Source organism: Orycteropus afer, unplaced genomic scaffold (genome assembly GCF_000298275.1).
Source record: "Orycteropus afer afer isolate SDZICR_OR568_19922 unplaced genomic scaffold, OryAfe1.0 scaffold00178, whole genome shotgun sequence".
NCBI lineage: Eukaryota > Metazoa > Chordata > Mammalia > Tubulidentata > Orycteropodidae > Orycteropus > Orycteropus afer.
This window is the reverse complement of record NW_006921765.1, coordinates 6,124,791-6,148,931: the sequence shown is the minus strand read 5'-3', so window position 1 is coordinate 6,148,931 and position 24,141 is coordinate 6,124,791. Positions and strand designations below refer to the sequence as shown.

Here is a 24,141-nt window from a genome sequence, read left to right as displayed (position 1 = left end):
ACCCCTTCCTCCTGCTCTTAGACGACGTGTAGCATTGGGAAAGTCAACTGCGAAGGAACTGTTTCAAGTGCTGAGGAGCAAGGATATCTCCTTGAGGAGTAAGGTGCGCCTGACACAAGCCATGATATTTCCAATCGCCTGGTTTGCATGTGAGAGCTGGACAATGAATAGGGAAGACCGAAGAAGAGTTGATGCTTTTGAGTTGTGGTGCTGGCGAAGAATGCTGAAAGTACCATGGACTGCTAAAAGAACTAACAGATCTGTCCTGGAGGAAGTGTAGCCAGAATGCTCCTTGGAAGCAAGAATGGCCAGACTTCGTCTCACCTATTTTGGTCATGTTGTAAGAAGGGACCATTCCCTGGAGAAGGATGTCATGCTTGGTAGGGTGGAGGGTCGACGAAAGAGGGGGAGGCCTTCAACGAGATGGATTGATACAGTGGCTGCGATGATGGGCTCGAGTATAGCAGGGATTGTGGGGCTAGTGCGGGATCGGGCAGTGTTTCGTTCTGCTGTGCATGGGGTCGCTATGAGTTGGAAACGACTCGACGGCACTTAACAACAACAACAACATAAGTGTGTGAGGAGCTCTGGTAGCGTAGTGGCTAAGACACTTGCCTGCTAACCAGACGGCTGGCAGTTCAAACCCACCAGCCACTCCTCGGAAGGAAGGTTGGGCAATCCTACTTCCGTAGTGATACTGCCTCGGAAACCCAAGGAGGGGTCGCTATGAGTTGGGTTTGACTCGACGGCACATAACAACAAATAAGTGTGTGAGCCATTTTCCTAAAATAATTTGTTTCTCTCTCTTTCTCTAAGCTTTTCTGGTTTTGCTTCTCTAGAGAACCCAGCCTAACACAGCTGGGGATAGTAATCAGGGCCATAAAATCAAATGTGCATGAACTGTTGAATATAAATCTAATTTGCTTTGTAAATTTGTATCCAAAGCACAATTAAAAAGAAATAAAGAAATTGATGTCCACTGATGGGTCACTGGCCCCTTTGTCACCCTAGCTCCAGTCCTTCTCCATTTTACAGACATAGGAATAAAGAGTTTCTAATTCTTCCAGGGTCCTTTTCCAAATTTCTAGCTATGTGGCTTTCTGTGCATAAGGCTAAAAATCTCATTTAAAGCCAAATAGCTGTGGTGGCTTAGTGCCTAAGGCACTTAACTGCTAACCAGAAGGCTGGCGGTTCAAACCCACCAACCCCTCCTCGGAAGGAAGATGGGGCAATTTACTTCCGTAGTGATACTGCCTCAGAAACCCAAGGAGGAGTCGCTATGAGTCGGGTCCCTCGAGGGCACATAACAACAACAACAACAGCCCTCTGGAAGAGTCCCTGGGTGACGCAAATGGTTAAGCACTCAGCTGCTGATGGGAAGGTTGATAGTTTGAATCTACTCAGAGGCAACTCAGAAGATAGGCCTGGTGATTTGCTTCTGAAAGGTCACAGCCTTGAAAACCCTATAGAGTGGTTATATTCTGTGCATGTAAGCATGAGCTGAAATTGACTTGAAGGCAACTAACAACAACAAACCCTTTGGGTGGACTTGAGCCTTCAACCTTTTGGTTAGCAGCTGAACAGTTAAGTGGTACTTAACTGTTTGCACCACTCAGGGACTTCTTTGAGTGGATTGTAGGATCAGTAACCAGGGAGGGAACAAGAACAGAGGAGTACGTTTATGTGGAAGACTGAATTCAGTTTGGTACTTACTAAGCACTTACCGTGTATCAGGAATATTGTAAGTCTTTTCCATGTACCGTCTTACTTAACCTTTTACAATAGCCCTTTTGGAGTCAGATCCTGAAGCCAGGTAGCCTGAGCTCAGTGTCTGTGCTTTTAGCTGGCTATGCTATTTGGCTTCTCAGATTTGAAGTCCTCATGACTTTCCAGTGAAAACACCCAAAAGACAGCAGGCTGCATGGCTCTGGAGCAGTGGTGTCATCAGAGTGAAGATGCTCTTTTGAGAATCATCAAAGCAGGCTGTGGATTTGGTTTCTCATTCTACCACCTACAAGCAGTGTGGCTGTGTCCTTGACCACTGTGCCCAGTTTCCTCTGGAAAATGAGACCAACAGCACTCCCTTTTAGGCTGATTGTGGAAGGTGGGAGGGGAAATTTAGATTATACCTGCTGTTGTTGACCAGAACAGGTGTCCATGGCTCCCAGATGTCATAGCTCTGCACACACTCCCTGCCCTTTCCTGTATATGATTGTAATAAGAACAATTATCTGGGGAAGGGCAGGAAATATATGTAGGTAGAGCTAGGACATCTGAAAAATGTGGATGGGGTGGGCTGCCAGGAAAGGGAGCAGAAACAGAGATGTAAGAGGTGACTGAAAGGAGGCCAAGGTGAGAGAGAGCCCAGAAGGGAATTGCCAGTGCCACCTACTGCAAAGAAATCTTGTTGGGGGTATTCTGGAGAGCTGGTCAGTGTCCCCCACAAACCCCATTCCACAGGGCAGGCAGGTTGTCATAGGCTTGCTTTCAGATGGTCCCCTTCCCACTCACAGCCTTCAATGGCTTGTATGAATTTTGGTCCCTTGTTCTGTCTTCCTTATCGAGACTTCTGGGTTTGAGACTTTACATGGATCAGGTCCTTCTTCCTCCCCCAGCAGGTAGGACACAGAGAGGCACCAGTGTGGCTCTGGAGCCAGGCTTGCTGGGTTTGCATCCCAGCTCTTTGTGTGGGCTTCCTAGTACTTGGATTTCCCTTACCTGCAAAATGGGAATAATAGAACAGGATTGTTGAGAGGGTCCGTGCATATGTGGTACTTAGAACATGCTTATACAGTACATACATGGTACTTAGAACAGTGCCTGGACCAAGAATAGTGTTCTTATCATCGTCCATATCCTAGTGATCACGAGCATCCCAGATTAGCGCTGCCTCCTTTTGCCCTTTCCCCACTCTATCTTAGATTGTCCTAAAAACTGTCGTCCCGCAAACTGTCCCACTGTCATCAACTGTCCTCATTCCGGAGCTTTCCAAGCACCTTTCTTGCTGGGCTCTGTGCTAGGTGCTATCATACGCATTTTCTCACCTAAAATCCTCACTACAACCCTGATATGTAGATATCATTAGCCCCCTTTTACAAAGGAGAAAACCAAGGCTTAGAGATGCTAAAGAATTTACCCAGAGGGAAAACTAGTTAGTGGTAGAGTTGGGATGGGAGATGAAACCAAGTCTTGTTGGACTCTGTCTTAGTCATGGTTCTCTGGAGAAACAGAACCAGTAAGATATACATACAGGTAGTCCCTGACTTACAACAGGGTTCTGTTCTGATGATTTTGTCTTAAGTTGGTTCTGACGGAAGTCGAGTAGTAGCTCCTTTTTTGTTTGTTTCCATTGTTGCCTTTTATTACCAGTATGTTTATAAATCTTTGGGGATTGGAAACATTACAAATAAAGATAAATTTTATTACATACATTAAAAAAATACAAATCATAAAAATTTACTCTGCCAGTGAGGAAGAGTTGCACAACAATGGCATTTTGTCAGTTGCAGTAATAAATCCATTTGTGGAAAGTTCTGGATCATCTGGATTATCCCTGTGAATGGAGATGGTGTTTCTAGCCAGAAAATTAGTGAGTTGTCTGTATGGTCCTTTTTCTTCTTCATATATTTCAGGGTAATATGTTACTTCTGCTCCCTGAATCTGCCTATCATCTTTAGGAAAGGGATCAGCATTTGGGTCCATGTTTCCAAGCAACTGAAGCCCCTGATTCAATTTAGAAAAAACTCCAGCTAATCCTTTCACTCCAGCCACTCCTTGGAAGGAAGATGGGGCAGTCTACTTCCATAGTGATACTGCCTTGGAAACCCAGGGAGGGGTCGCTATGAGTCGGGTCTGACTCGATGGCACACAACAACAACAACAACAACAGTCCTTTCACTGTGAAATTTTTTTTGACAATTTCTTTACTACTCCATCATTATTTCTTTTTTCTTCAATATTTCTTTCCTCTTCAAAATCCATTAAATCTTGATCTGTCGTTTCCCCTTCTTCATAATCTATGAGCTGTTCTTCATCAGCCATGCCAGGTTCTCAGTTCAGCATTCTTGCTAAAATTATGGATGGCTTTTCCACTGATCTTTTTTTATCATATTATATGGATTAGATGCTTGGAGTATGTTCGCATTTCATAGCAATTTTTCCCATATCTCCTGCATGTATTTTCCCATAACTTCCTTCCAGGAAGATGCAATTGTTCCAGATATACTGATGGTCATAAGTGAGGTTCATGGTAACTCAAATATATTATAAGTCAGAGACTACCAGTATATACATATATATATATATATATATAATATACAGATAAAGGCGCTCTGGTAGCATAGTGCCTAAAGCATATGACTGCTGACCAGAAGTTTGGCAGTTCAAACCCACCAGCCACTCTGCAAAAGGAAGACTGGGCAATCTGCTTCCATAAAGATTTACTACCTTGGATACCCAAAGAGTCAATCTATGAGTCGTAATCTCTTTTTTTTGTTTTTGTTTTATTATATATATAGAGAGAGAGATTGATTGATTGAATTTAAGGAATTGGCTCATGCAGTTGTAGGTAAGTCAAGCTATAGTCTGGATTATGGCTTGTGTCTCATCAATTCATAGGTCAGACAATTGGAAGGGTGAAGAGAGGGAGTTCTGACAAAATGTCTATTTATATTCTGGAGGCAGAACACACTGTAGGGAAGCTCCCTGAGCCTCTGCCCCCCAGCCCTTACATTATGGAGGTTAATATGCTTTACTTAAGGCCAACCGGTTTAATCACATGTAACTACTTCATAATGGAGTATAGACTACTGTTTGCCCAGACAACTGGCACCATAGCCTAGCCAAGTTGATGTATAAAAGTAACCATCACAGGCTTCAAAGTTCATTCTCTAATACTGCTTCCAAACCCACCAGCCACTCCTCAGAAGGAGGATTGGGCAATCTACTTCAGTAGAGATACCACCTTGGAAACACAAGGAGAGGTTGAGTGAGTTAAATCAGCTTGATGGCAGTGAGTTTGGTTCTTGGTTTCTGCCTTCCCACTGGAAGGCAGGCGTTCCTTGCCTATGGGCAGAAGAACAGCTCCCTAGGAGCCCTGTCTGTGAGGTGCACCAGGGCCTTCCAGGGAGGGTCACCATCTTCCTCCTCTCCTTTATGTTTGTGAAGCTTTGAGTCAGGTTCCTGCTACCTAGTTCTCAAAACACATTCCCAGACAGCTTTCTCAAGGAAGGGGAGTTGCCTCTGTGGAGGCTCCAATAAGCTGTGTTGTACTTGCCCTGGCTGCTATGAGACAAGAGAAAACAGGTGCTGGCTGGGCCCCAGACTCCTCCCTGCATGCTGCAATTCCATGCTTTTCTTGGAAGCCCTTTCTTTGGGGTGAGTAGACCACATTATGACCTGCCTGTGGCTCTTAACATGGGATATGTCAGGCCCTCTAACCAGAAATATCTCCCTTGCAGTAGTTACAGGAGACCTGATGTTCCAGTTTTCCCTGGAGGCCCAGCTGTTCAGCTCCTTCCCTCTCCACCTCCATCAGTTGCTGTGTTTGACCTTGGCCATGCAGGCCTGGAACTGAGGGTACTGAGCAGTGCACAGCCCTCAAGTCTCAGGATTTAAGGTGTGCAGGCACTAAGCCAGTGTGTCACTTTGGTTCCCTGCCCTCCATTATCTCATTCCAGATTTGTAGCCCTCCCCACACCCCTTCTCCTTTCAGTGAGCTTGGAAGCCCTTCAGGACAGAGAGGTGGACACAGGCAACACATGAGCTCAGTTACTCAGTTCTCTGGTTTTAGGGCAGAGGTCATAGCCATGGGTGTGATTTATATTTGCAGAGAGCTAAGGGGAAGCAGAGAGAAGCCAAAGAAATACTTATTGACCCCTTGTTCTAGAGGGAAAAAAAAAATCAGTTGCTGACTCATAGTGACCCCATGTGTGTGGGAACTGTGCTCCCTAGGGTTTTCAGTGACTGTTTTTTTGGCACTCTGGGTGGACTTGAAGGAGCTCTGGTGGCACAGTGGCTAAGGCATTTGACTGTTAACCAGAAGGTTGGCAGTTCAAACCCACCAAGCACTCTATGCAAGGAAGACTAGGCCATCTACTTCTGTAAAGATTTAGTGCCTCAGAAACCCAAAGGGTGTCTCTATGAGTCAGAATCAACTCGATGGCAGCGAGTTTGGTTTTTGGTTTTTTGGGTAGGAGCTCTGGTAGCATAGTGTAGGCATTTGACTGCTAACCAGAAAGCTGTGAGTTCAAACCCACCAGCCACTCTTGGAAAGAAGATTGGGCAATCTACTTCCATAGTGATAGTGCCTCGGAAACCCAAGGAGGGGTTGCTATGAGTCAGATCTGACTCGATGACAGTGAGTTTGTTTCTTTTGGGGGGGGCATGGACTTGAACCTCTGACCTTTAGGTTAACAGCCAAACATTTAACTGTGTGTACCGCCCAGGGACTCTTGTTCAAGGGCCTGTTCTAACCCTCCCTATTGTCAGGCTTCCTCATCAAAGCCATCCAAGACCTTGTTGTAAAGTGACCTCTGGTATCACACAGTGCCAGTGAGAGAGTCCTGTGAAGACCATTGATGGCAACTGATTCAAGAGCTTGGGCAAAGGCCAGAGCCTGGCTACACTGATGGTTGTGGCACGATTGCTTTCTCTCCACGTGACCCTCAGGCTGTTTTGCAGTATAGAAGGCCTGTGCCAGAGAAACTGGCTCCAGGCAGGTCAAGGTGCTAATCCCACCACTAATGAGAGTCCCAGTGGGGTGGGAAACCCATATATATCAACTTCTAGAGCCAAATGCTCTCGTTGCTCTGGCATATGGCTAGATCCCTTTGCAGAAAGTAACCTCTATACGTTCAGCTTCTGAACCTGCCCTTTGCCCCATGGACCTTAATAAAGTGAACCTGGCTCCACCAGACAGCTTTCCCCTGAGTTCTGGGGGCAGTGGAGGAGTCACTGTTCTGGGAGCTGTGGACCATGCCAGTAAGGCACGGATATACACATTGTTGACCAGGAAGAGCCTAGAGCATCGTCAGCACTGTGTGGGCCCCTGTGGGAGTCAGTGACAATGATAATTGTGTACCAGCAGTGGGAGGAGGGACAAAATCCTTGCAGAACCTCAGGAACAGGTTTGTGTGACAGCCTGTGTGTGGGTTCCCTGAACTTGGTGGCCTTTTATGGCCTGATTTTCCTGAAGGGGTGGTCCGAGTGCTTCCCTAGCTCAGCATGGAGTGTCTCCCAAGGGGTGGTCATTGGAAATATGAACCATCTCTCTGTCTCCCCCTCTCCCAGTGGGTATATAACGTTCTGGAGAAGAAGGCTGAAGCTGACCGGATTGTTTTTGAGAACCCAGACCCCTCCAATGGCTTTGTCCTCATCCCTGACCTCAAGTGGAACCAACAACAGGTAAAAGCTTTCTTACTGGGTCTCCCGGTCTCGAAGTACCTGCAGCAACTTGCCTGCCTTCCTTAAGGACCTGCCCTTTTCTCTCTTTGGCCTGTCTTAGCACGTTATAATTAACCAACATGGGGCTCCTGAGCTCCCTGCAGTGACAGAATATGTGCCTGTCATACATTCTTATGTTTTCATGGGTTACCTTGGCAAAGCCCTTTCTAGCTGCCCCCTCAGGGGTGACAGATGTGGTGATATTTGCATCTGTGACCATATTCCTTAGCCAGCAAAGCAGCTGGGCTGCCACCTTTGCTTCCATGACCTGGATCCCTGAGGTGGAGTATTTATACTTTCTCCATCCTGTTTGATACCGGCAGGCATAAGCTATGGTGACCCACACCAGGAGTCCTTGCAGAGCCTGTGTGGCGGAGAGTAGGTTCTCTAGGAATCTAGGTTCCTATGAGGAATCCCACTGAGGCCTCTCAGCTCTCTGCTACCTGGCTCCCATACCTCTTCTTTTGTTTCTCCTAGTCTTCCAAGGCAATGTGTTTTTGTCAATCCAGTTTCACTCACAAGTACCCCTCTTTGGTTCTCTGTGGCCTCTCTCTCTCCCTCCCTTCTTTTCTCCCTTCCTTCCTCTCTTTCATACTAGTCCCTAACCACAATTATAACTTGCTTTTCTTTCCTTAGGTAAGACTTATACCTTGGCATTATTGAGGACAGGCAGAGTCATATGTTACTGGGGGGTGTTGTTTACACCATAGACTGAATGAAGCAGCTGCAACCGGAGAGAGGGGGTAGGAGAAGACTGAAGAAGGCAGAGGTGGGAAAGTGGAAATAGATAATCATTCAATTAAAATCTTTGCCTTCTCCAAGCTGGGGTCTTCAGCTTTGCTTCAGGAGAGCCATCTGGCTTCTGTGCCTCTCACAGTCATGAGACCTCCACACAGAGGAGCTGTTCTGGAGTATGAGCCCCATCTGCTGCTCCTCGACCCTTTTCCTCTAGCTTTCTCAGTTGTTCCCTAGCCCTCAGGGCATTTGAGCACACCTGGTTTGCTTTTTTTTTGATTTGGTAGTTTGTAGACTCACCATTTATCTGTCAGTGTGTCATACTGTGGTGGCTTGTGTGTTGCTGTGAAGCTGGAGGCTATACCCCCAGTATTTAAAATACCAGTAGGGTTACCCATGGTGGACCGGTTTCAGTGGGGCTTCCAGACTAAGACAGTCTTGGAAAAAGGAAGAGGCCATCCACTTCTCAAAGAATTGGTTTCAAAGTGAAAACCTTATGAATAGCAGTGAAACACTGTCTGAGGTATTACTGGAAAACTTTTTGACTAGCCCTGAAACATTGTCCGATATAGTGTTGGAAGATGAGCCCCTCAGGTTGGAAGGCACTCAAAATACGACTGTGAAAGAGCTGCCTCCTCAGAGTTGAGCCATCCTTAATGATGTGGATTGAGTAAAGCTTTTGGGACCTCCATTTGCTGATGTGGCATGACTCAAAATGGAAAGAAGCAGCTGCAAATGTCCATTAATAATTAGAACATGGAATGTATGAAGTATGAATCTAGGAAAATTGGAAGTTGTCAAAAATGAAATGGCAGTGAGTTTGTTTTGGGGGGGGGCATGGACTTTAAGGTCCATAAATATAGATATTCTAGACATTGGTGAGCTGAAATGGACCAGTTTTGGCCATTTTGAATCAGACAACCATATGATCTACTGTGCCGGGAATGACATATTGAAGAGGAATGGTGCAGCATTCATCATGACAAAGAATATTTCAAGATCTATCCTGAAGTACAGTACTGTCAGTGATAGGTTAATATCCATATGCCTACAAGGAAGACCAGTTAATACTATTATTCAAATTTACACACCAACTACCAAAGCCAAAAAAGGAAATTGAAGATTTTTACCAACTTCTACAGTCTGAAATTGACCAAACATGCAGTCAAGATGTGTTATCACTGATGATTGGGATGCGAAAGTTGGAAACAAAGGAGAATCACTGGTAGTTGGAAAACATGGCCTTGGTGATAGAAATAACGCTGGAGATCACATAATAGAATTTTCCAAGACCAACGACTTATTCATTGCAAATACCTTTTTCAACAACACAAACGATACCTATACACTTCGCCAGATGGAGTACACAGGAATCAGATCAACTACATTTGTGGAAAGAGGTGATGAAGTAGTTCAATATCTTCAGCCAAAACAAGACCAGGAGCTGATTGTGGAACAGACCATCAGTTGCTGCTAAAGGGGCAGGGAAGTCGCATCTTCTGACCTCCTGTAACCCCACAAGAGAAAGACAGAATCACCATCAGTAGCCCAAGGCATATCCCTGTGAGGCCAGACATGCTGCCTCCCTCCAACCCTTTCACCAACCCTGACACCAACCGTTCCTCCTGCAGCACCCACCACCTCTCTGCTGGGTTCAATAATTCACTGCAGTGGCCAAACAGAGCTCACAGATTATGGAGTTTATAGGGAAGCAACAGGCTACAATTCAAGTTCAGGAACACAGTCAGTCTCTCTCAGCCTGCCATTTCTCAGCCCACAGTCTTTTTCAGTCTCTCTCCCAGCACTGCATGTCTCTCGGCATGTCTCTCCCAGCACTGCGTGTCTCTTGGCATCTCTCTCCCAGCAGTGCGTGTCTCTCGGCATCTCTTTCTCAGCAGTGCATGTCTCTCACATCTCTCTCAGCAGTGCGTGTCTCTCGCATCTCCCAGCTGGCAGTGAGAGATTTCTTCTGCCTCTGTTGTTGTTGTTATGTGCCGTCGAGTCAGACCCGACTCATAGCGACCCCTCCTTGGGTTGCCGAGGCAGTATCACTACGGAAGTAGATTGCCCAACCTTCCTTCCGAGGAGTGGCTGGTGGGTTTGAACTGCCAGCCTTCTGGTTAGCAGTCAAGTGCCTTAGCCACTATGCTACCAGAGCTCCCCTTCTGCCTCTAGGAGGGCTCATTTTGAGCCTGGCAGAGTGGCAAACTAACTAATCCCAACATCAGAATTCTATACACCTGAGAGAGAGAGAACTTCCCAGAAGATTGGTTCATGCCACTCTTAACAGAAATACTCCAGGTGGATAACTTTAACAATCAGGAACTACTCAGTTGCTCAAGGCAAATTCCACCCTGGAGTTTACAAAGCCTTATGGCTAGAAAAGCCATACCAGGTAATTTACTACACCACAGTTGCTCATATGCAAGTTCAAGGTGAAGCTGAAGACAATTGAAACAAGTTCACAAGAGCCAAAATATGACCTTGATTATATCCTTCCTGAATTTAGAGATCACTAAAGAATAGATTTGATGCATTGAACACCAGTGACCAAAAACCAGAGGAAATGTGGGATGACATCAAGAATATCATCCATGAAGAAAGCAAAAGATCATTAAAAAGATAAGAAAAGACCAATATGGGTGTCAGAAGAGACTCTGAAATTTGACCTTGAACAGAGAGTAGCTAAAACAAATGGAAGAAATGACAAGATGAAAGAGCTGAACAGAAAATTTCAAAGTGCAGCTCAAGAAGACAAAATCAGTTATTATAATGAAATGTGCAAAGACCTGGAGTTAGGAAACCAAAAGAGAACACACTCAGCATTGCTCAAGCTGAAAGAACTGAAGAAAAAATGTAAGTTTCGAGTTGCAATATTGAAAGATTCTATGGGCAATATATTGAATGATGCAGGAAACGCAAAGAAAAGATGGAAGGAATACACAGAGTCATTGTACCAAAAAGAATAGGTCAATGTTCATCCATTTCAGAAGGTGACATAAAGTTAAGAACCTATGATATTGAAGGAAGACGTCAAAGCTGCACTGAAGGAAGTGGCAAAGAACAAGGCTTCAGGAACTGATGGAATACCCATTGAGATGTTTCAACAAAAGGATGCCATGCTAGAGACACTCACTCATCTATGCCAAGAAATTTGGAAGACAGCTACCTGGCCATCTGACTGGAAGAGATCCATATTTGTACCCATCCCAAAGAAAGGTGATCCCACAGAATGTGGAAATTATCGAACAATATCACATGCACGTAAAATCTTGCTGAAGATAATTCAGACATGGTTGGAGCAGTATGTTGACAGAGAACTTCCAGAAATGCAAGCTGGATTCAGAAGAGGACGTGGAATGCAGGATATCATTGCTGATGTCAGATGGATCTTGGCTCAAAGCAAAGAATACCAGAAAGATGTTTACTTGTGTTTTATTGACTATGCAAAAGCATTCGATTGTGTAGATCATAACAAATTATGGATAACATTGAGAAGAATGGGAATTCCAGAACACTTAATTGTACTCATGAGGAACCTGTACATAGACCAGGAGGCTGTCATTTGAACAGAACAAGGGAATACCACATGGTTTAAAATCAGAAAGGGAGTGTGTCAGAGTTGTATCATTTCACCTTACTTACTCATTCTGTATGCTGAACAAATAATCCGAGAAGCTGAACTATATGAAGAACAGTGGCATCAGGATTGAAGGAAGACTCATTAACAACCTGTGATACACAGAGGACCCAACTTTGGTTGCTGAAAGTGAGGATGACTTGAATCACTTACTCATGAAGATTAAAGACTTCTGCAGTATGGATCAAATCTCAACATAAAGTAAATGAAAATCCCCACAATTGGACCAATAAACAGCATCACAATAAATGGAGAAAAGATTGAAGTTGTTAAAGATTTCTTATTACTTGGTTCCACAGTCAACACCAATGGAAGCAGTAGTCAAAACATCAGACGATGTATTGTACTGGGCAGATCTGTTGCAAAAGACCTCTTTAAAGTGCTGAAGAGCAAAGATGTCTCCTTGAAGACTAAGGTGCACCTTAACCCAAGTCATGGTATTTTCAGTCACCTCATATGTATGTGAGAGCTGGACAAGGAACAAGGAAGACCAAAGAAGAGTTGATGCTTTAGAGTTGTGGTATTGGCAAATAATACTGAAAATACTATGGACTGCCAAAAGAACAAACAAATCTGTCCTGGAAGAAGTGCAGCGGGAATGCTCCTTGGAAGCGAGAATGGCCAGAATTCATCTCACTTACTTTGGTCATGTTGTCAGAAGGGACCATTCTCTGGCTAAGGATATCATGCTTGGTAAAGTGGAGGGTCAGCGAGAAAGGGGAAGGGCCTCATTGATATGGATTGACACAGTGACTCCAACGATGGCTTCAGGTATAGCAAGGATTGTGAGGCTGGCACAGGACCGGTCATTGTTTTGTTCTGTTGTACATAGATAGGGTTGCTGTGAGCCAGAGCCGACTTGATGGCACCTAACAATAACAACAGACCCTCCATATTGCTCCTCTACCACCCACAGGGCCTGAGGATCTATGGTTGGGCAATGAGGTAGGATTTCAGTGCAGAGGCAGATGAGCAGGTGCGTGGCATCTCTGTCTCCTGATAGGAGTTCCTGAGCTTGGATCAAAGGGTAGTAGGGACTTGAGGGGTGTTTCCACAAGTCAGCAGCCCTGAGTTCTGACTTATTAGAGCCAAGTAAGATCAAAGAAGGTAGCCTCTCCATATATGGGGTGTTGTGTTGAGAGAAGCTAAGGGAACATCTACTTCTGCCTGTCTGCCTTCCCCTGCCCTGTAGGTTATGCTCACCTGCACCCTCATCAGGCCTTGCAGGAGGAAACCAGCACTGGCTCTGGAGATGTTTGGGGAGCTGGAGTGAAGTCACTGAGTCAGGAAGACCTGCGACAGCTCTGGATGTTGCTCTCATGCAGGTCTGCAAACTGCTGCCTGTACCCTGGGCAGCCATGTGCCTGGAGCTCCTGGATTCCAGACTGGGTCATGGGAACAAGGATGGGTGGAAAAACTACTGACTTGTAAGACCCCTGAACATTGAAGAGCTTATGATTTATGGAGGGATTCTGGTCTGAGGGCTGTGGAAGGACAACAGAAGATTGACTTGTCCATTTCCATTCAAGAAGACCTAGATACATTTGAGCCCATGGTACTGGACACTGAACATTATCATCCCTGTAACCTAGTGCTGCCTGTTATGCTGCCATATCTGTTGATGGGACTGCCTTCTCTGGGTTCCTTTAAGACAGGAAAGACTTCAAGAACTACACTGGGCATCCAGCCATGTGGTTCAAGCTCCTCACCCTCTGGGAGAATGGGTTGTGAATGAGCCAGCTTAAATGTCAGGCTTCCTTGATAGTGATTCAGGTGGGGCTGGTCTTAATATTTGCTTAATTCCCATTTGTCTTTTGGTCATGCAACATTTTAGTTTCTCAAATCCTGACTTGAGACAGTACACTGAAATCAGTAGCTCCTTCAGAGTAAAGCAATGTGTTCAGCAGGCAGATGTGCCACACTTGGGCTTTTATTCTTTGTGCTTAGACCAAGGAGTGATTAAGGAGAGAAGTACTCTGGTGTTTGCTTTGGGAGCCTTCCTAGCCACCTTTTAATCCCCTCCTGTCACTTGCAGAAATATCCCTTTACTTCCCAAAAACCTTGCATTATGACTCTTTGTCCACTTGTTCACCCATCCATCCATTCATCCATCCATATATACATTCAACAGATATTTGCCAAGTGCCTACTCTTTGCTAGGGACTCTTCCTCCCTTCATGATGCAAGTGATGAACACGTTTGGCTACTAACCAAAAGATTGGTGGTTGAAATCCACTCAAAGACTCTTTGGAAGAGGATCAATAATTGAAAACTCAGTGGAACACATTTCTACACTAACCTCCATGGGATTGCCGTGAGTTGGAGTCAACTCACTGTCAGCTGTTTTTTTTTTTTTTTTTTTTCTCATTCCTCCCTGGAAGATATAAACATCCCTTCCCCAGTCCTCTGTAAGTTCTTTATTAATTTTTTTCCCCCCTTTTAGGTCTAGTTAATACATACCCATGACAAAATGCAGTAACAGGGTATACCATAAAAAGTAAGTTCCCTCACCCACATTCTTCTTCCAGAGATAGTTTGCATATTATATGTATATAAGCAGATATGTATGTGTGTATATAGACATTCATGCACTTTTAGTGTACATATTTTAAGTTACTTTGACCTAAGGTCTCAGGAAAAAATGTTTCAAACACTTCCTCTGAGTCATTCCTAAGATTGAGAGATGGCTTTCCAAAGCCCCAGCCTTTGTCTGTCTCGCCCCTTGCCAGAAAACTCTTTCTTTGATGTAACTCTCTGACCTTGTAAAAGGAGATTGATGATGTCTGTTTCCCTAGAGTTGGTGACAGGGGCCACCTGTGGAGAGCCAGTGTGAGGCCTTTGTCTGCTGTTTGTCTCACTTTCTTCAGAACCTGCAGGGCTGGGCCCTTGTGCTGCCTGAAGAAACCTCCTTGGGCTGGACCTGATATCAGAGCATGGGTCTCTCTTGCCCTCTTTTCTGCCTGGGAGCTGACACTCAGCACCAGGATCCATGCCTTGTTCTGTGCCAGTGGAGCAGAGAGGTGTGATTCAGTCATGTTTGGGATTTGCCAGCAGGCATCATCTAAAACAAATGCTTTTATTATTTGGGAGTCCTGTGACAATGACACACAGAACAGCTGAATACACAACTTGCCCATTCACAGGCAAACACACATCTCAAGTACAAGTGCTCATTTTATTTCCTGGCTTCTCCTTGGATACCTGCATGGTGAGAGAGTAAATTTCCTGGGCACAGGTCATGAAAAGGGAGAGTCCAGAAGGTACTGGGTGGGCACAGGGGGCTTATTGGCAGCAGTTCTGAGGCAAAGAGCCCAGCTCCATAAAACCCACACAGAGAAGAATGTCTGTGGCATGAGGAGACTGTGACACAGTTAGACAGCAGGCAATCATATGGAAAAATCTCATTCTTGGTTTTTGAAACAGGGGCCCTGGATTTGGTTGGGTGACTTAAGGTCCCAAAATTATCTGCATGAAGAATCTAGCAGCTCAGTTGGCTGGGGCCTCCTCCATGGCAGAAGTTGTTTGTAGACCATGGGCAGGTCTGTCCCTGTAGCCCTGATGTCTAGAGTGTGCCTTCCACATGGACATAACAACCCAGGCAAGGCCAGGGCAGAGTGTGGGCAGGAGAGGGTCTCCTGACCTAAGGAGGAGCTCATTTGCTCTCTGGCACATGATATTGTTGATTCTGGTTCTTTGCACTGTTGTGACCTCCAAGTTGTCAGCCAGGCTTTTTTTGCAGAAAGGGCAGCAGGAAGGACAGCCTGTGAACCCACCAAGATGGGCGAAGAGAGAGACGTATTAACTGCTCTGATATGCTCATTGCGGAGCTCACCCCAGCTTCGTTTCCATCCTCAAACCCTCTGCATCTTCACAGGCCTTCACTCTGGACACCTCAAGTTGCTTACTTTCCCTTTTACATACTGCTTATTTTTCTAGTGCCACTGACTCTGATATTCAAGGTCATATTTTGGCTCTCATGGACTTGAATATATCCTGCCTGAATTTAGTGACCATCTAAAGAATAGATATGCACTGAACACCAGTGACTGAAAACCAGAAGAATTGTGGGATGACATCAAGAGTATCATCCATGAAGAAAGCAAGAGGTCATTAAAAATACGAAAAAGAAAGAAAAGACCAAAATGGATGTCAGAAGAAACTCTGAAACTTGCCCTCGAGCAAAGAGTTTGTTGTTGTTGTTGTTAGGTGCCGTCGAGTGGGACCTGACTCATAGCGACCCCTCCTTGGGTTTCCGAGGCAGTATCACTACGAAAGTAGATTGGCCCATCTTCCTTCCGAGCAAAGAGTAGCTAAGGCAAATGGAAGAAATGACAAGATAAAAGAGCTGAACAGAAGATTTCAAAGAGCAGCTCAAGCAGACAAAGCCAATTACTATAATGAAATGTGCAAAGACCTGGAGTTAGAAAACCAAAAGGGAAGAACACACTTGGCATTTCTCAAGCTGAGAGAACTGAGGAAAAAATTTAAGCCTTGAGTCGCAATATTGAAAGATATTCAAAATATTGAACGATGCAGGAAGCATCAAAAGAAGATGGAAGGAATACACAGAGTCACTGTACCAAAGAGAACTGGTTGATGTTCATCCATTTCAGGAGGTGGCATATGATCAAGAACATATTGAAGGAAGAAGTCGAAGCTGCACTGAAAGAATTGGTGAAGAACAAGGCTCCAGGCATTGACAGAATACCTGTTGAGATGATTCCTCAAATGGATTCCCCACTGGAGGCACTCAATTGGTTATGCCAAGAGATTTGGAAAACAGCTACCTGGCCAACTGTCTGAAAGAGATCCATATCTGTACCCATTCCAAAGAAAGGTGATCCCACAGAATGTGGAAATTATCAAACAATATCATTAATGTCACATGAAGTAAAATCTTACTGAAGATAATTCAAAAACAGTTGCAGCAGTATATTGACAAAGAACTTCCAGAAATGCAAGCTGGTTTCAGAAGAGGACGTGGAACAAGGGATATCATTGCTGATGTCAGATGGATCTTGGCTCAAAGCAAAGAATACCAGAAAGATGTTTACTTATGGTTTATTGGATGACACTGAGAAGAATGGGAATTCCGGAACACTTAATTGTACTCATGAGGAACCTGAACATAGACCAGGAGGCTGTCGTTCAAACAAAAAAAGGAAACACTACATGGTTTAAAATCAAGAATGAAGTGTATCAGGGTTGTATCCTTTCACCATACTTATTCAGTCTGTATGCTGAACAAATAATCTGAGAAGCTGGACTATATGAAGAAGAACATGGCATTAGGATTGGAGGAAGAATCATTAACAACCTGCAATACACTGATGACACAACCTTGCTTGCTGAAAGTGAGGATGACTTGAAGTACTTACTGATAAAGATTGAAGAATATAGTCTTCAGTATGGATTACATCTCAATATAAACAAAGCAAAAATCCTCACAACTGGTCGTATAAGCAATATTACGATAAATGGAGAAAAGATTGAAATTGTCAAAGACTTCATGTTACTTGGTTCTATAATCGACGCCAGTGGAAGCAACAGTCAGGACATCAGACGACGTATAGCACTGGGCAAGTCAGCTGCAAAGGACCTCTTTCAAGTGCTGAAGAGCAAAGATGTCTCCTTGAAGACTAAGGTGCGCCTGACACAAGCCATGGTATTTTCAGTCACCTCATATGCATGTGAGAGCTGGATGATGAATAAGGAAGACCGAAAAAGAATTGATGCTTTTGAGCTGTGGTGTTGGCAAAGAATGCTGAAAGTACCATGGACTGTAAAATAACTAACAGGTCTGTTCTGAAGGAAGTGCAGCCAGAATGCTTCTTGGAGGCGAGAATGACCAGACTTTGTCTCCCATACTTTGGTCATGTTGTCAGAAGGGACTATTCCCTGGAGAAGGATGTCATGCTTGGTAAGGTGGAGGGTCGACAAAAGAGGGGAAGGCCCTCAATGAGATGGATTGACACAGTGGCAGCAGCGATGGGCTCAAGTATATATGGCAAGAATCATGGAGCTGGCTCAAGATCCGGTGGTGTTTCGTTCTGCTGTGCATAGGGTCGATATGAGTTGGAGACAACTCGACGGCACCTAACAACAACAACACTGACTCTGAAGAGCTGAAATTTGTTCAGTTCTGGAGTCTGAAGGTCCAAATAGGGGTCTTGGCCATGTAGATTGCTTCCTTGTCTGTGGCCTGAGAATTCCTTGATTTCTTGGCTTGTAGACCAAGGCTTCTGTTTTCCCTAGTTACTTTGTGCCTCTGTGTCTAATCTGCTCTTTTTGTAACTCAGAAGTGATTAGGTTTAGGACACACCCTAGAGTGGTATACCCTCGTTAATATAACAAAGAAAACCCTATTTCCAAACAAGATTACATCCACAAGTATAAGGGCCAGGATTCTAGCACATACTTTGGGGTAGGGGTACAATTCAATCCATAACACCTTGTACTTTTTCGCCTCTGAGCCTTTGGTTTTGCTGTTCCCTCTGCCTGCGTGCCCTTCCTCAAATCCAGATCCCCTGCGTTCTCTTCTAAGAAGCCTTCTGTAATTACCCTAGTTAGACACTCTTTCCTTCTTCTCCTGTACTTCACCTGTACTTTTATCACTGTATTTTATAGCATGTTTCTTATTTACATGCCATTGGACCATGAACTCTTTGAAGAGTTGTCTTGGCTCTTTCACCAACCTCCCTGCCCCTCTGTGTAGTGAGGACATTCTGTAAATACCCCCTACATGGCAGTCTGGAGCAGAATAAAAAGGAGTTCTGTGCCTTAGATAATTCCCTTCACCCTGGGAGCAAGGGTACCCATGCTGCCTGGGATCAGTGCTGCTGCAGGGCATCTTATATAGGTTTGGTGGCTGGTACTATAGCTTGGGGGTGAGTGCTTCCTGAAGAGCCCTTGCATTGGTGGCCTCCATGGCTCTGTGCCCTCCAGCCTGCTGAGCCTGGGCTTTCCTCTGGTATCACCCTGCCTGTCTCTGCATAGCTTGATGACCTGTACCTGATTGCCATCTGCCACCGCCGGGGCATCAAGTCGCTGCGGGACCTCACTTCAGAGCACCTGCCACTGCTCAGGAACATCCTCCGGGAGGGGCAGGTGAGTCACGTTGGTGGGACCCACCTCCAAGCCTGGGGAGTTACACTCAAGTTCCATTGTGTTCCCTGGGCCACTTTCTTCACCCTTCCTAGAAGTCCATCCTGGGAAGATTTTCTCTCTGGGTGCCAGCCACGAGGATCATTTGAAGGCTTTTCAGATTGATGGACAAGGCCCTCTGTAGTGTGGCTCTGCCTGACCCTCCAACCTTACCCCTCAGCTCCCTTCCTCACCCCAGAGTCACCTTCCTCCAGCTTAGGGAAAGTGGGTTTGAATTTGCCTTCTTGTGTTTCCCATGTGGGGCCCCATCTGGGATACCCTCCTTTCCTCCACCCCACACTCTTATCCAAAGCCCTGACCCCTTGTTGAAGCTTTTAGTATCATTGCCATCCTCTGGATTCTACCCCGCAGGTTACCTGTCCTTCTCATGATAACTACATTGTGTCTGACATGTTAACACGTTTCTGCCTGTGTATCTGTGGTGTCTTATCTCCTCATCTAGATTGAGGGTAGAGACTGAATTCTCTAGCATCTGCCCTGCTGGATACTTTCTGTCTGGGTATTTGTTGAATTGAATGAAATCAGGGGAGCTAAAACGAGCCCTGGGGTGGGGAAAAAAGTGTGGGAGCAGAGAGTCCAGAATCTTGGGTTGCAGTCTTTATTCTGACATTTCTACCCTAGCCAGCTAGCTGATTCGTCTTGGGCAAGTCACTTACCTGTCTAGACCTCAGTATCTGTATTAGTTAGTATCCCTTTTAAACCCACCAGTTCTCAGCTTTTGTTTCTTCTCTGAAACATTTAAAGATGCTACCTCCTTGAGTGCCAATGACTGTCATAAGGATGCCCAACTAAGAGGGAGGTGCACCCCCTTTTGACAGCTGCTTCTCCAGGGCTTTAATGCAGACCTGGAGAGAAGGTGTTGGCTGGCCTTGGCTATCTGTCCCAACTTCCACTTTAGGCCTGTTCCCTCATCCGTGTAGCTGTATGCTCCTCCTGCCTGCCTACATCACTGTTTGTTTAGCTGCCATTGACTTTTTAGATGTGACTCATTTTTATCATGACACAGCCTCTGGGTACCAGGAGTGGCAGAGAACAATGCTTCCCTCCTGGGCTAACACCTTGACCTACCCTGGCAGCTCAAGCATCCTCACCCTGGCAGGACGGCCCTACTTTAACCCAGGACCCCTTTGTGCTCTCCCAGCAGCACAGATCTCTGTGGTGAGCTCCAGTACACAATACGATTCTGGGGTAAATTCTTAGCCCCCTGAACCTCTCATATCTTTCTTGTTATTTTTTAATTTTTTAAAATTTTTATTGTGATTTGGGTGACAAGTTTATAGTGCAAATTCATTTTCCATACAGCAGTTCACATACACCTGATCTCATGACATTGACTGCAATTTCCCACAATGCAACAGCTCCATCCCACTTCCTCCCAGTAGTTACCTGTGATGGTTATGTTTGTACGTCAACTTGGCTGGGCCTGATTGAGTGGCTGGGCAGCTGGATGTAGTATTCCCCATGATGAAACTGGTAATCAACTCCATGGTGGAATCTACTGGGAGCAGCTGAGTAGCTGCCTTTGGGTATGTGGTCTGCTTCCTGTATATAAGGAGAAGCTGTGAGAATGGTCTCTAACATATGGCACTCTTGGACCCTGCATGTAGCTGTGTCATTGCTCAGCAGCCTGCTATGCTGTGCCAACCTTGGGACTTACAGTGGACTTAAGTTAATGGCCTGCTGTGTGGATTGGTAACATTGGGACTGTGCCTTTTTACTTGTCAACCTTGGGGCTTCTCAACCTCAGCAGCTAGCAGCTGTCTGAGTGAAGAAATGCCTCTAGCTCCAGTGGGCCAGGAGTAGGAGGCAGAGCTGGTCCCCAAGGTTGAGGGGCTTTCACCCAGCCCCTAGAACCTGGCACTTTGAACTTGAACTAAAAGCCTCCAAATTATAAGAATAAATTCCTGTTTGTTAAGGCCATCCCATTTGTGGTATATTTCTCATCAGAGCAACACTAGGTAACCAGAACATTAACTCTTCCCTGTGTCCTTCCCTCCCATGCACTTTTGCCCCCTGAGCTGTCTCCCTGTGCATACACAGACCTTCTATTCTCCCATGACTGATCTCTCCAAGGACTGTATCTACCTAATATAAATTTTCAGTTCATATGCCTGTCTTTTGTTCGGCTGGAAGCCACAGGAATGGGTTCAATTCCAGACCTGAAGAGCAGCTAGGGACCATAGTCTCAGAGGTTCCACCAGGCTCCATCAGACCAGCAAACCTGGTCCCTTTTTTTTTTTAATGATTTTGAGTCCTGTTCCACATTGTTCTACCACTCTATCCAGGATATCCTACATAGATCCCCCTTCAAGTGGTTGACAGTGGTAGCCCGGTACCATGTAGTTCTGGTTTCATAGTCATATAGGCTGAGAATCCCATGGTGTACCAGTCCCTTGGACTAATTGTTTCTGTGCATCTTTGGTTTTGTTCATTCTTCTTTGCTCTGAATGAGGAGAGATCCATCATTGCATCTAGATGGCTGCTTGCAAGCTTTTAAGATCCCAGTCACTAGTCATCAGAGTAGGATGTGGAATAATGTTTTTGTGTAGTATATTATGCCAGTTGAGCTTAATGTCCTCTGTGACTGTGGTCCTGAGTCCACAGGTCCAACTACTTGCTCCCTCTGTGTAGCTGGCTGTGGCTAAGAAGTGACTACAACCTTGTCTGTTGTCTGCTCTACTATAGACCTGGAAATTCTTACAGAGCATACAGATGCACTTGTAGAAACATTGTCTGCCAACCCCATACATGGTCTTGGGCACACTGCCCCCTTCATAGATATACCTAATCTTTCAGCCTGTCTACCCACCTGTCTACTCTTGTATCAGTGTTTACCATCACTGACACCATGGTACTGTATGTGCAGAAGGGTTCGTCTTTGTTATGTACCTCCCATGCACCTCTCTGTCTTCCTCTTCCAACATGTCCCACCCTGTTGATCACTTATATTTGGTACATTGCCCTTCCCTTCACCCAAATCAATACTTGTCTCTACCTGTCTAGCAGTGTTCCCTCACCTCCCACCCTGGTAACCAACAAAGAAAGTTTTGTTCCATATATAAACCTTTCCTTGACTTTTTACAATAATGAAGTAATAAAATATTTGTCTTTCTGTGATTGACTTATTTTACTCATGTCCTCCAAGTTCATCCATGTTATGTGGTGTTTTGCAGATTCTACGTTATTCTTTAGTGTCACATAGTCTTTAATTGTAGGAGCTCTGGTGGCATAGTGGCTAAGGCACTTGACTGCTAACCAGAAGGCTGGCAGTTCAAACCCACCAGCCACTCCTCGGAAGGAAGGTTGGGCAGTCTACTTCCACAGTGATACTGCTTCAGAAACCCAAGGAGGGGTCGCTGTGAGTCTGGTGCAACTCGATGGCAAATAACAACAACAATATTCCATTATGTGTATGTTTCATAGTTTGGTTATCCATTCTTCTGTTGATGGGCACCTAGGTTGTTTCCATCTTTTTGCTATTGTAAGTAGTGCTGCGATGAACATGGGTGTGCATCTTTCTCGTTATTCTTGACCTCTGGAATTTGCTTACAATGGAAATCAGAGTCTCGTCTTAGTGCCAAGCCTTGGGAGCCAGGGCCAAAGTAAACTCTTTCCTCTAAGTTATACTTTCCCTAGGTCTGTCTGGGAGTCCCTGGATGGTGTAAACAGCTAACATACTTGCTGCTAACTGAAAGGTTGGAGGTTCCAATCTACACAGAGGCACCTTGGAAGAAAGACCTGGTGATTTGCTTCCAAAAGGTCACAGCCTTGAAAACCCTTTGGAATGCAGTTCTCCTCTGAAGCACATTAGGTTCATTGGCAATTGTTTTTTTGGTTTGTTTAGGTCAACCTGGAAGCTTATCTTCCCACTTCCCCGCCCCTCTTCCTTTCTCCTTCAACAAGGCCATAGCTCAGCTGGCTGTATCCCCATCTCTTAGTGTTTTCAAGCTCCACCCTGGTCTGTGCTAAAGGAAATGAAGTTCCTGTCCACCTGCTTGATGATTTATTAAGTGCTTAATCCAGGGGAAGGACAGTCGTTGTTTTAGGAGTGTGCACCTGCTCTTAGGCACACTGGGACCTCCTAGATTTCTACCAGCAGCTGTTTGAGGGAGTACATGTTTACCGGGTTGGGGTGGGGAACCCAGATGCAGGCCACGCCGCCGTTGAGGAAGGAGTCTCAGCTCTGCTGCTGTCACTTGCATTTGTGAATTTCCTTAAGTGGAAGACAAGGGTCCAAAGCAAACACTGGATAGAGTTGTATGGAGGGCTTTTGCTAGATGTCCAAAGTCTGAGCAGCTCTGTGCTGTTAATTTTGTTAATTGCCATGGAGTTGATTCCAACTCCTGGCGACCTCATGTTTGCAGAGTTGAATTGCTCCATAGTGTTTTAAAGGCAGTGCCCTTCAGAAGCAGATCACCAGGCCTCTCTTCTGAGATGGGTTTGGGTGGGTTTAAATTGCCAACCTTTCGGCTAGTAGTTGATTGTGAAACTGTTGGTGCCTCCCAAGGGACTCCTAATTCCATGCTAGTTCAAGACTAAGCTGGGAGGGTTCTAGCTGGGAGGGCATGGAACTGGCACACTGCAGCACAATGACTCTTTCTCTTTTCCTCCCCTTTCTCATCAGGAAGCAATCCTGCAGCGCTACCAGGTGAAGGGGGATCGCCTCCGGGTATACCTGCACTATCTGCCTTCCTACTACCACCTGCATGTACACTTCACAGCCCTGGGCTTTGAGGCTCCTGGCTCTGGAGTGGAGCGGGCGCACCTCTTGGCAGATGTGATTGAAAACCTGGAATGCAACCCAAAGCATTATCAGCAGCGTACTCTCACCTTTGCCCTCAGGACTGATGACCCCCTGTTCCAGCTCTTACAGGAAGCCCAGAAAAGCTGAGTTGACTCACGACTAGTCAGGAGAGCACAGATATTTGGAGGTTGGGGGTGGGGCTGATGGGGAAGAGTCATTTTACCACCTAGTGGATTTTTTCAAATGTATTTCATACCAGCTTATTCCTAGTATGTAAATAAAGCATTGGGATCATTAGATGTGTACTGATTTCAAGTTCTGGGGAAGCACATGAGATGGGGAAGCAGTGGAAAGTGCTTCCTGAGAAGAGGAAAGTCCTAGGGTGGTTTAGCTGATGTGTGATAACTGCCCTGGG

At 45.4% G+C, this 24,141-nt stretch overlaps 1 protein-coding gene across 1 annotated transcript in view; it reads left to right on the top strand.

Annotated features, from left to right (window-relative positions):
• The window catches only part of DCPS (decapping enzyme, scavenger), a 92,209-nt gene extending 68,336 nt beyond the window's left edge, over window positions 1–23,873 (top strand). Inside the window, exons 4-6 of the mRNA XM_007947232.1 lie at window positions 7,291–7,404; window positions 18,815–18,925; window positions 23,607–23,873. Coding sequence (XP_007945423.1) covers window positions 7,291–7,404; window positions 18,815–18,925; window positions 23,607–23,873 — 492 coding nt within the window. The remainder of the gene's footprint in view (window positions 1–7,290; window positions 7,405–18,814; window positions 18,926–23,606) is intronic.
• Window positions 23,874–24,141: the final 268 nt, after the last annotated feature.